At 38.5% G+C, this 11,626-nt stretch overlaps 1 protein-coding gene across 1 annotated transcript; it reads left to right on the forward strand.

Moving 5' to 3' along the window:
* The first annotated feature begins 5,055 nt into the window (after positions 1–5,055).
* KCNE4 (potassium voltage-gated channel subfamily E regulatory subunit 4) lies at positions 5,056–5,978 on the forward strand. The gene has a single exon (XM_053459073.1). It carries the CDS (start codon positions 5,111–5,113, stop codon positions 5,594–5,596), a length of 486 nt encoding a protein of 161 aa, XP_053315048.1. The 5' UTR covers positions 5,056–5,110; the 3' UTR covers positions 5,597–5,978.
* Positions 5,979–11,626: the final 5,648 nt, after the last annotated feature.

The following is an 11,626-nucleotide window of genomic DNA, read 5'->3' on the forward strand; positions in this document are numbered from 1 at the left end:
CAAAGGCCTGTGCTTTTTTTTAATTTTTTTTAACCGATGTGAGTCCCAGACATATTTTTACTTCTTTCTTTCCTTTGAAGGGTTAAATGTGAAGGATAAAGACGTGTGCGTATTGTTTCAGACTGCGTACGCTGCTTTCATCTGGTCTTTTGTGTTGAAAACAGCTCATATTTTCCATGACAGAGGCTGTATTCCTTAAGATATAGCCACGAGCCAGCCTGATATAAATAAAGAGAGAGCCTGAGTCTGTACGAGAAGCGTCATATTCCTAACTAGTCAAGAACATTAAGAATCCTAAAAAACAACTCCATGGCCAGGAACAGATTTGCAATAAACATTGGTTGCTCGAGTCAGCTGGTATTATCTAGCTCTGTTGCTTTTAGTACATGGCCAAGCATTGAGCAATGCCTGGTGCCCTCTTACAACATGAACACTAAGATTGTTAAGAAGTTTCCAAAGCAGACATCTTACCTGAACAATTTGTCACTATCAATTATTACAATACAATTAAGGGTTTTTGCAAATATTTTTTGTCTCTTTTGAGAAGAAGATATATTGCATCCAGGCCCAGACTGGCCATGTGGCACACTGATACCTCCTGATGAAGCCACTACAGACTTACTGATCTGGGCGAAACGCGTTGGGACATTTCTACCTTTTCATTATTTATTTATTTCGGGACTATATATATATATATATATATATATATATATATATATATATATATATATATATATATATATATATACATATATATATACACACACACGTACCGTATTTGCTCGATTATAAGATGACCCCCCCCAAAATTTAGGAAATTTAGGAAAAAGCCTGATCATAAAAAGTTTTGCTAGTAAATATTAATTCATGTAAAAATGTTTATATATTTATATATTTTATATATTTTTTGTTTTTATTTCCTTTTATTTGCCAACCTGCCCCCCCCAGTTATGCACATCTGCCCCCAGGCTTGCCACTCTGCCTCCAGAAATGCCTTATACCTTCCTATATGCCACACTGCCCCATGATATGCCTTTTAACCCCCAGGGTGAGGGGCCTCTGTTACACATCTATTTTCTAATGAAATATGCGATTACATACACACATACATACATCATTGAATTATCCTTACCCCCAGTAGTCTGAATGAAGAATATATGCGTAATATGCTGAAAGACACTGTAGTAAACTCCATCGCTTGGAACACTTATCTATGTGTACATTTTAAGCACTTGCTTAATGATATGGGATGTGATTTATTGATTTTCCACTATATTGTATGTCTGAAATGTATATTGTGGTATATACAATGACAGTTGCTTAGAACTGAGAACAACTTTACATTACACTGGAAAGACCCATGGTTTTTAACCAGATCCACTTAAAGATATCTAGATAAAAGATGTCATTTTGTTATAAATATATATAGTGAATCGCTCATTTGCAAAAACTAAATTTAGCAGATACAATTCTCTGTATCTCTGTTATATACAACTTTCTAAATAAAGAATTAACCAGTTTGGTACCAGAAAACTTTTGAGGTGGAGTCATATTTCTCCCCAAAGGATTAACTTTTTCAGCCTTTAGCTTTTTTTTCCCTTTAGTTACACATAAATGCATTAAACGAGAAGTTACTAGATTAGTTTCCGTTGAGGCTTGGGTGGGGAGCAGCGTTACTATATATCCCTGATACAGTTCAGACCATAAGAAACAGACTGAACATACTTCAGATAAAGGGCTCATTAAAAACCCATAATATCATCCTACCATACGAGCAGCTATCTTCATTTCATCTCCTTTTCAAGAAAATCTGCATTATTATCCATCATTATTAAAATATCTCTGAGCTGCTAAGTTGCTGATCCATGTTGATTGGTTCAGGCAGCCTTTATGAGAAGGGATAAGCAAATGGGTAAGCATGTACGTAAGACATTATATCTCAAGGTATGATCCAAATAATAAAGAGAATGGCAAATAAAAAAAATAAACTATATGTACCGGTAGTTTTATAAATTTAGTTATCCTACTACATTGATATTTATTTTTAATAAAGTGTGACATCGTAAAATGGACATAGAAAGACACTGTAAGGACCCAAATCCTACTCTGCAAGGAGATTTTATCACAGTCTCATTTGACCCAGTGACACCTCACAGAGTGAACTTTGACTGTCTGATAATAGTAACCGTATGCATACAGTGTGCATACAGTAAGCCCCATCTTCCTTAGTAAAATAGAGTCTTGTTATTGTCAAGATTAGCCAACAGGGGTAGGCTGGACATTAGCCAGACCAAATTCTTCAAGCAGGGCCAGCCAAGCATGACCCCTAACATTGAATCAGCCTGCTCTGGGAGGCAAACGCTCAGCAGGGTCACGTAACAAGATTTTATGCAGGTCCACAGAAGTAGGGTTGCTGCTTGCACCACATGCAAGAAGAAGGGAAAGGTAGGGTAAGAAGTAATTGAGTGGATGAGTGTTTAGATGAGAGCATGAGTAATAAAGAATGTGCGTCTAAATGCAGCTTAAATGGGGTTGGCGGGTTGGGTAGCACTTGGACGTACTTGCCCCGTGCCAAAAAAGTGCCAGCCCTTGCCTTATTACTATTATTATGTATTGTTTTATATAGTGTCATCAAATTCCGTAGCGCTGTACAATGGGTAGACAGGACATAACAAGTGGTAAATAACATAACAATTTGACTTCAAGGCACAACAGGTGAGAAGGGCCATGCTTACAATCTAGAGGGAGTTAGGGTGTATGACACAATAGGTAAAATAATATGATCGCTGAACTAAAGGAATATGGGAGGAAGAGGGTTAATGTGCAAAGTTCTAAGCGTCCTTAAAGAAGTGGGATTTTTTGAATGACCGATAGGGGCAGATGGTGTCAGCTCTCCCCTGGTGGCAAGGCATGTAGAAGTCATCACATTTATTGAAATATCTGCCTGCTTCGGGCTAACTTAGATTATTGCATAAATTAAAGGTTCAAAAAATTAAGTATCAACAAATTCATAAAACATACACTTGGTAAAATTCCTTTTTTTGATTTAAGATTTTTTCTTTATTTCCCCCTAAATATCATGGCCGGAATCTTTATAATTGAAAGAAATCCTCTTCCCTTCCCCAGGCTCCCCTTTTTGTCTTGTGTTCTCTTTTCCCCGTGCAATGTCTGCTCACATCCTCTAGTGTCATTCTCCTGTTCAGTGGGATGTCCTGTCTTACTTCAAGCCCTAGCCTGCACCCTCCTCTTTGTGTAACATGTCACACAGACGTCCACAGCTGCCTATTTATTCCCAGTACAGCCCAGCCAGATTCTAGAACATCAGCCAGAAGCCGGTTTGATTCTTCACTTAGACCAAGACCACTTCTGTACGCCTTCGCTTTCTCCCAAGTAAGTTTGCTCTTGCAGAATTATTTTTCCTATTCTATGATCAATGGACTCAGTCTCAGTTAACCAAGGGGCAGTTTATGCACTTGAAACAATCTAAAGATTTTCTGATTATTTGACAGCTGTATTTTTTGTTTCATATGAGTGCTGCTTGAGACAAAACTAAAAACAAATAATACCAAATATTTAATAGATGCTAGGTTGAAGTAGTACGGTAAATATTCTAGACTTTGCTCTGGTGAGAACATGTCTAGGGATATGATTTTACTTAATATATATATGTTTTTAAGGCATTCATTCCACAGGCTAAGATGTTTGATTCCAAGTTTTGAACCTTTTAGCATCTCACGCCCTTCTACAACACAAATGGTTTATTACGTGTATGTTTTATGACGTATTCCATGTTATATGAAAATTTGATTTTGGTGCAAAGTTTAAAAAGTTACTATTGTGATTTTTTTTAACATAATGCCAATTGTTTCGAAGAAAACTGATTTTGTAAAAAAATGTTTTACTTTTGCTGAACAGCTTCTCACCATAGATTTTAATAACCACTATTTCTCCGTTTAGGGTAGCTTATCCAAATTTTCTAAATACTGGTCTAATAGTTCAACTGGTTTATATCATTCCTTTAAAGTAGGAGAGATATGAGTTTGAATGATATTTATAAAGAGAACATTCTAGCATATAAATTCTTTCTAATTAAGAATGTGCATCCATCACCTAAAGGGTAAAAGAAAAAAGGTATTAGATGACATAGATAAAGCAGTATAGCAATAAGTAACTATTTGAATTCTCTGTATCCCATGGAGATTTGGACATTTTCTGGAGATCTTGGAAATTATCCATGAATTAGAGCAATGTTTAATCAGAGATGAGTTAAGTGGCTTTACAATTTGACTTGCCGCTATAATTTGGATCCAAATTAATTTCAAACAGTAATAAAAGTTCTGCAAGTAAATCATTTTTCAAAAACCTAATCTGAATATTCCAGGGTTTACAGACTAACCCTAGAGTCTGCTAATGGCCATGCATAATTCATGGTTTAAATCAGTGCAGGGGCATAACACAGGCTAAGGGGGCTCCCAAGGCTTCTTGGAGCACAAATTGACCATTTCTACAGTTAATAATGACTGTAGTATATTATTTTTGAGCATGCAAAAGTATTCACGGCAAAATTGCTCCATTTTATTAGCAGTCATTATATGAGCACTGATGTCTCATGTCCAATAACATGTTCCAAAACAAAGCTATATAAATCCAAAACTGGATGCATACAAGGTACATAGCTTCCAGCGGGACCCAGGATTTTCTGTTACACCACTGAATCAGTGAGATGACCTTTTGTTAAATCTCACCACTGCACATTATGCAGGAGAACATCACTTGGCTTGGTCCTTCATAATGCAGTGTGAAGTTGGTGAGCTGAAATATTCAGTTCTCCTACAAACACCATACAAAAACCAGGTTACTGGAGCCCTTCTTCAGAGGGTTACCGAACTACAGGGAATGTTTAATTTTTAACTTTTTCGGTATTATTGAATAAAAGCCCTCTGCTTAGTCATTTCCAATGACATGTCATAATACTCATCTAAAATATAATACAAATGATCTTAAGAGTCTATGAATGAAATAATATAATAATTTGCTTTGCTTTTCAGAACAGTAAATTATAACCAGAATACTGAAATCCACCAACAGGACAGAAGCAACCACTGTTCCAATGTTGAGGATGGAAGTAGCTAATGAGACTATGGCTATACAAGCTGACATCTCAAATCACGGACAAACCCCTCTAGCAAAGAATGGGGACAGCCATGAATACCTCTACATCCTGATCGTGATGTCTTTCTACGGTATATTCCTGTTGGGAATCATGCTGGTGTACATGAGATCTAAAAGGAGGGAGAAGGAATCCAACCTAATGCTGCTCTACAAGGACGAGGAGAAGCAGTGGATGGAGAACAGGAAGACCACTTTTGTCTTGTCTGTACCTAGGTCTTTACAGAATACCAATATACTCAGTGTCCTCCAGGAAAGTGTAGGTCCTGCTCTCTCCTGCACAGCCTGCAACTTGGAAGGCAGTAGCCTGAGCTCAGAGTCCTCCTCTTCTGAGGTACACTTTACCATACAGGAGGAAGCAACAGAGAACCTCCTTCAAGAGGGGCCAGAGCATGAAGGCAATGAGGACAAGGCACAGATTTCCTAGCGATTTTGAACTCAAATTCAGAAATCAAGGTGGCTCAGAAATCCATAGGATATCTGTAAATGAAATACTAACCCTGTCTTTTAGGGCCAAGGTGTGCACTAAGCTCCATCTGCTGAGGTAGAGTACAACTACATAGTGTACACAACCATGCAAGGGTGTGTGTAGGTTTATATATGTATTTCTGTGCGGAAATGAACAGTCGAAAGGCATATGACCTTACAACACTTTTTGGACTTGACCCAAGAAGATAAGGGACAGATGACCCTCCATGTAGGGTCCAAAGCATGGCACAGTGGCTGTAACTGAATGTGCATGTCATACAACGGAACTGGGAATTGTTAATGTGAATTTGAGATAGGAAAAATAAAACAATGTTTCTTAAGGACTGTTTTTTTGTGTTAGATAGTGTAGAAACTGTCTGTCTTCCTTAGAAACAAGCAAAGTTATCACGTGAAATAGGCTAATTTAATTGGTATAGTCTTACTGGTGTGATAATAGCTTATAGCACATGTTTATTCTCATTGTACATATAGATATTGTAACATCTGCATCAGTGCCTTTATGCCTCATCTTTCTTAAGTAGTTTTTCATCATATTCAACCAAGCCTGTCATGCCTGTCTAAGGCTTATGGGAGTCAGAGTTTAGTAACAGCTGTACATTTGGCACGCCTCGCTAGAGAGTCATGGAAAGTAATGTCAGATAAGAACGGCTTGCTCCAGTCAGCTTTCTAACTTCCTTGCTCATGTGTTGGCTCTGTTTTATGTTCAGCATAACCTTATATATCCATTCTGTGAAATGATTTCAAATCACACAGTATGGTCCAAAACATTTTTAGTTTCTTGGGATAAAACTCTTTGTGCAGACTATAAAATCCAAGAAAATATTTCGGTAATACTTAAAAGCTTTGATCTACTTAGAGCTGGAACATAGGAAAAAGCAATATACAACTGGTCCCTGGCATACATTCTTAGTTCTTTGTAATTCATTAGAATGAATACTTGGAAACTACTGCGTGTGGAATGGGATTAAGGCAGGACCTGGGCGATCCTAATCCAAAAAAATATGTACATATAAAATGACCTATAGTGCATTGTACCAGTACTAAACATAGCATGAGGCTATCAAAAGTAATGTTCATTTGCCTTTCTCTAGAAAGTCCACAGTCTGTGAATCTTCTCCAGATAGCTCCCTTGAAGGTTGAAAAGGCAGTAATTTAAGTACAAACAGTATGGAAAGTTTCTTCCCCAGCACAGATTACATAGCTTCTAAAACACAGGCCGTAATGGACCTGCCAAAAGAAACACGCCTGTAACTACTCCTAATGTCGTTTTCAGAAAGAAGTAAAAAAAAAAAAAAAAAAGCTCTATCCTAACAGCATGACATTAACTTGTTCGGCATGCGGGGTCTATTGGCCATCTTTTACAAAATCTGCCCTGTCTTGTAGAATTTATATTTTTAAGGGTCTGGCATATTATCAAAAGCTTAAAAAGTATATTTATATAGAAAATAATCCCCCCAAACAAACATTTTAAACTGGTTGTGGATTCAACTCCTTTAAGTCACTATTCGTTATGAAGGGCCAACACTAGCAGATGTCTTCTGCAAGAAGGGCTGAGTTGGCCTTGTATAATGCATCATTTAATCTGGAGAATTTCAAGAACCTCGCTGATTTAACTATACGTTACAGGGACAGCCAAACTCTTCCTGGAGTAGATTTATTAGGGGTTGGTCAAAGAGCAGGATGGAGCAAAACTCTCCCATTCTCCAGAAAATGGGTTATCTGGAAAAGCAGTGACAATGTAGGTGTGTGGTAATCATTGTTCGTGAAGTTTTAGCCGTGGCTACATAGTTATAAGGTAAATCCTATAATATGTGTGAGACATAGGCAATTGTATATAACAATGTGTTTATTTAAATAAACTTTGTGACATTTCTATGAAGTATTGTTTATTGTTTTATATAACCTGCCTGCATGTGTGAAAAGTTGTTCAAACAGATACATTTGTTATGAAATGTACAGAAGCGGTACAACAGTTTATGATTTGTTTAACTTGAATCACTTTATTAAGTGTTTCTGGAAAATAATTTAGGTCAGAGGCTTTGTGTGAAATGGGTACACAGGAACTTGTGGTGGATGGCAGGCGGAGTACCACAGTTTGTCTACCAATGTGTACACAATACAGACAATACAGACAATTTGAAGTAAGAGAGAAAGCAAAATCCAAGGTAAAGAAAAGTGTTAGCATTTTTACTATTTGCTCGGTTTAAATTCTCTTCTTTTTATTGGAGGTACAGTGTGCCAGCAGACATTTTATATTGTTATATACACAATGGCAGATTAGGCATGTGCTTATGGGCCCCTAGACTCTGGGGACCCTGGTGCTTTAATGGATAATCTACCATAGGCTGAATAGCAGTAGCTCCACTTAGGCCACAACAATGAGGCGAGAGGGGCAGCTACCCCAGGTGCCACAAGGTAAAGGGATACTTGAGCTGCTTAGTGGCAATGCCAGGGGCGTACCTAGAGTATTTGGCACCTGGGCGGATCCTGTATGTGGCACACCCCCACACACACGTTAAAACTGCATAGCTTCTATCGTTGCATATTGAGGCACACATTGACGGGGGTACATCATAACCGTTATCATTATATACCGAGGCACACATTGACGGGGGTACAGCATCACTGTTATCATTATATACTGAGGCAGACATTGACGGTGGTACAGTATAACACCTATCACTATATACTGAGGCACACAATGATGGTGGTACAGCATAATCCCTATAACTGTAAATTGAGCCAGACATTGACAATACTGCCGCAAAACCCCTATCACTATATACTAAGCCAAACATTGATGTGGTATAGGCCTACCACTTCAGTGTCTGGCTTAGTATATAGTAGGGATGCACTGAAATGAAAATTCTGGACGAAATCTATAATTCAGCATTCACTTGGCCAAAACTGAAAATGACCCCCACACACTTTAAAAAACAAACAAAAAAAAAGTAACATACCAAAATTGGAGAGAAAAAATTCAATAACAATATTAATATATATCTATACATATATGTGGGCTTGATAGGAGTGTGATTACAGCCTCCCTATGCCATGATATCCCCCCCACCTACACATCCATGCTATCACACATCCATTCATTCGCATACATTCATTCACTCATTCATATACATTTACTAATCCACATTTACTAATCCACTCTCACTGAATGTTTTCCTACCTTTCCTCTGTCACTGCCACTTTTTCCTGCTATAGCTCCTTTTCCTCCTCCTCTTCGCTCTTCTTGTTCTGTGTCTTGTCCTTCCAGTGCAGTGAGCACAGAAGGCGGTGGGCGCGGCTTCAGTGTTGTGCGCCGGGATATGACATCAAATTCCGACGCACAGCATCAGTTGCCGTGCGCAGCGCAAGAGAGCAGGATTGGAGGTCTGCATTAATTGTCTTAAGAGGGAGATCCTTGATCTCTCCAACTGAGCCTGCTCCTCTAGCGCCAGACATTACTGTAAGGTAGGATGAGATGCAGGAAAAATATATCCTTAGCTATTACGCTTAGGTGGTTTTGAACTTATTAGCTGATGTAGGACTCATCAAATTTCAATCACTCTGTAGATTTTATTGGTAGTCTTTGCAAAGATTCCATCTGAAGAAGAGAGATTTGAGGTCCTGAATGTTTATATGACATTACATATTTTTTCTAAGTAGATAAATAAAGGTAACAATTTCAACTAAAGACTCTGTAAGTAAACCATGGAAAGCTGGAGTCACTCATGGGAAATAAGAAACACAGAAACAAAGAATTTGATGGCAGATTAGACCCGTTTGACCAATCTAGTCTGCCCATTTTTCCTGATGTAAAGAATAAGACTTAATCAGTTCTTGGTCTTTTCTCACCACAGGTTTATGCCTATCCCATGTATGCTTACATTTCTGTACACTATATAAGCCTCTGCAGCTTTCGATGGGAGGCTGTTTTAGTTATCTACCACTCGGTAAAGTAAAGTGTTAATGTGAATGTATGTGTGTGAGTAAGTGACTAGGGGCCCAGGATGTTCCTAATCCGACACTGAATATACATATATCAAAAAGCTGCACAGACATTTACACAAAAAATACACCATTGTAGCCTTTATATACTGTATATAAACCTATATATATATAGACATCAATCCAGACGCACCTTCCCCCAACAACTCAACTCAGACTGGGTTTGGGGAATGCCGGAAGAATGCTACCTACTAAAATGTATAGTTTGGTGGAGGAGCTTTGGGGCTGTTTTTTTGCATTTGGGCTCCTTAGTTCCAGTGAGTGGTAAAGTTAATGCAGCAACATTACAAAGGCATTTTACCCAATGCTATGCTTCCAACTTTGTGGGAACAGCTTGGAGAAGACCATTTCCTGTTCCAGCATGACAAAGCTTGTTAGGCCTAAGCTTAGGGTGGCAGTTCTAGGGGGAGAGCAGTTCTCATATAACCAGGGACAAATTGGTGATCACTGATCAGGCTGGGGAGATCTCTGATTGGCCCATATACACTATAGAACAGTATGCCTAGCTAGCACAGCCTTGTGAGACTTCTCTGCACTGTACATGCAGCGCACCATTATATGACATAGTATCTGGGAACCAGCAATGGCGGCAGAAGTGAGTAGTAGGTGGCCTGGTCAGTCCTAGACTCCTAGGGCAGCACTCAGCCAGTAAATGTCTCAGCCTATGGGGGAAGTATTACTAGGTGCCATAAATTCTTTTAAATTCTGCATCTGGTGATCTGCTTTAACACAGCAAAAGACTTTCTGCAGTACAGATTTTACTTGACAGGGACAAACATCCCTGGCAGACTAGTAACGAGATACATGCAGGTATCACATTCCCCTTCTCAGTACCTGCTTTACATGAGCAAGCCAGTTGGTGCAGAACTTTGTTAGCATAAAAGATGGTTCTGATGTCCACACTAGTAAGTGTAAGATGATTAGGGAGGTCAACTAGGAAAGCATACTAGCATACCATTGTAAAATGTAGCCCATAAATGGTAACCTCTCTTTAAATAAAGCAGATGTACTGATACGCAAAATATATTAGGAAAAAATAAAGTTGCTGTATTGTAATAAAACTGATCAGTAGATTTTATCCCCAGCGTGGCTGACAAACGTGTTTCTTAGTCCCTTCATTTAAATCATTTTTAGGTTTCATAAGCTTTAGAGAGGTTTAAAAATGATTTAACCTAGACTGGGCAACTAGATACCGCAGAGTGACCAACCTTTGTACCTCTGTGTAGCATAAACAGCAAAATGGGCAGCTGCCAATCCCTGGGGGCACGGCAAACCCTGGACAGTTGCTTTTTACCCCACGAGATTAAAGAAACCATGGGGATAACAATTATAATAATGATGACAACAATGACAGGCATGTTACCATGTTACTAATTAAAACATCTATTAAGAGATAATAAATGTCCTTTCAAATTAAATATTTTTCATTCATAATAAACTGATTTAATGTTTCTCAGATTTACAACCATCTAAGTGGCTGTCCCTGTAGGCAGTTTGAATAATGGAAATAAATGTTTTGGGTCTTTAGATATGTCACAATTCGTGAGAAAAAAGAACTTACAATATCAGATGCACAAATAATTTTTTTTAAGATATTAGTTAACAAACCTAGACTGGCCATCTTGCACACTGACCAACAGAGCTTCAGTGTGCAGCCACCGGCTGGATACGTCCGGCCACACACCGCAAAGGTATAAAAATGTAATGTGCGGCCACGCGTATCCAGCCGGTGGCCACAATTACATCATTGGTCAAGTCATCCCCAGTCCGACCCTGTTAGTTAACTGCTCTATGGCAAAGTGTTGGGAAGGAACAGAAAGGGTCAAGATTGTAATCTAGAAAAAATGCACTGATTGTAAAGAATAAAGCTTTACACCAGAAACCACAGATCCTTCACAAAGTTAATTTTGCAATATTTGAGCTTTGCCAGCTCATGCCTAGTGGTCATAAATGTAATACTGTTACT

The sequence above is a fragment of the Spea bombifrons genome, chromosome 3 (genome assembly GCF_027358695.1).
Source record: "Spea bombifrons isolate aSpeBom1 chromosome 3, aSpeBom1.2.pri, whole genome shotgun sequence".
Classification (NCBI taxonomy): Eukaryota; Metazoa; Chordata; class Amphibia; order Anura; family Pelobatidae; genus Spea; species Spea bombifrons.

Excerpts from the sequence above, each read along its gene's own strand:
- KCNE4 (XM_053459073.1), top strand. The coding sequence starts at position 5,111 with ATGTTGAGGATGGAAGTAGCTAATGAGACTATGGCTATACAAGCTGAC.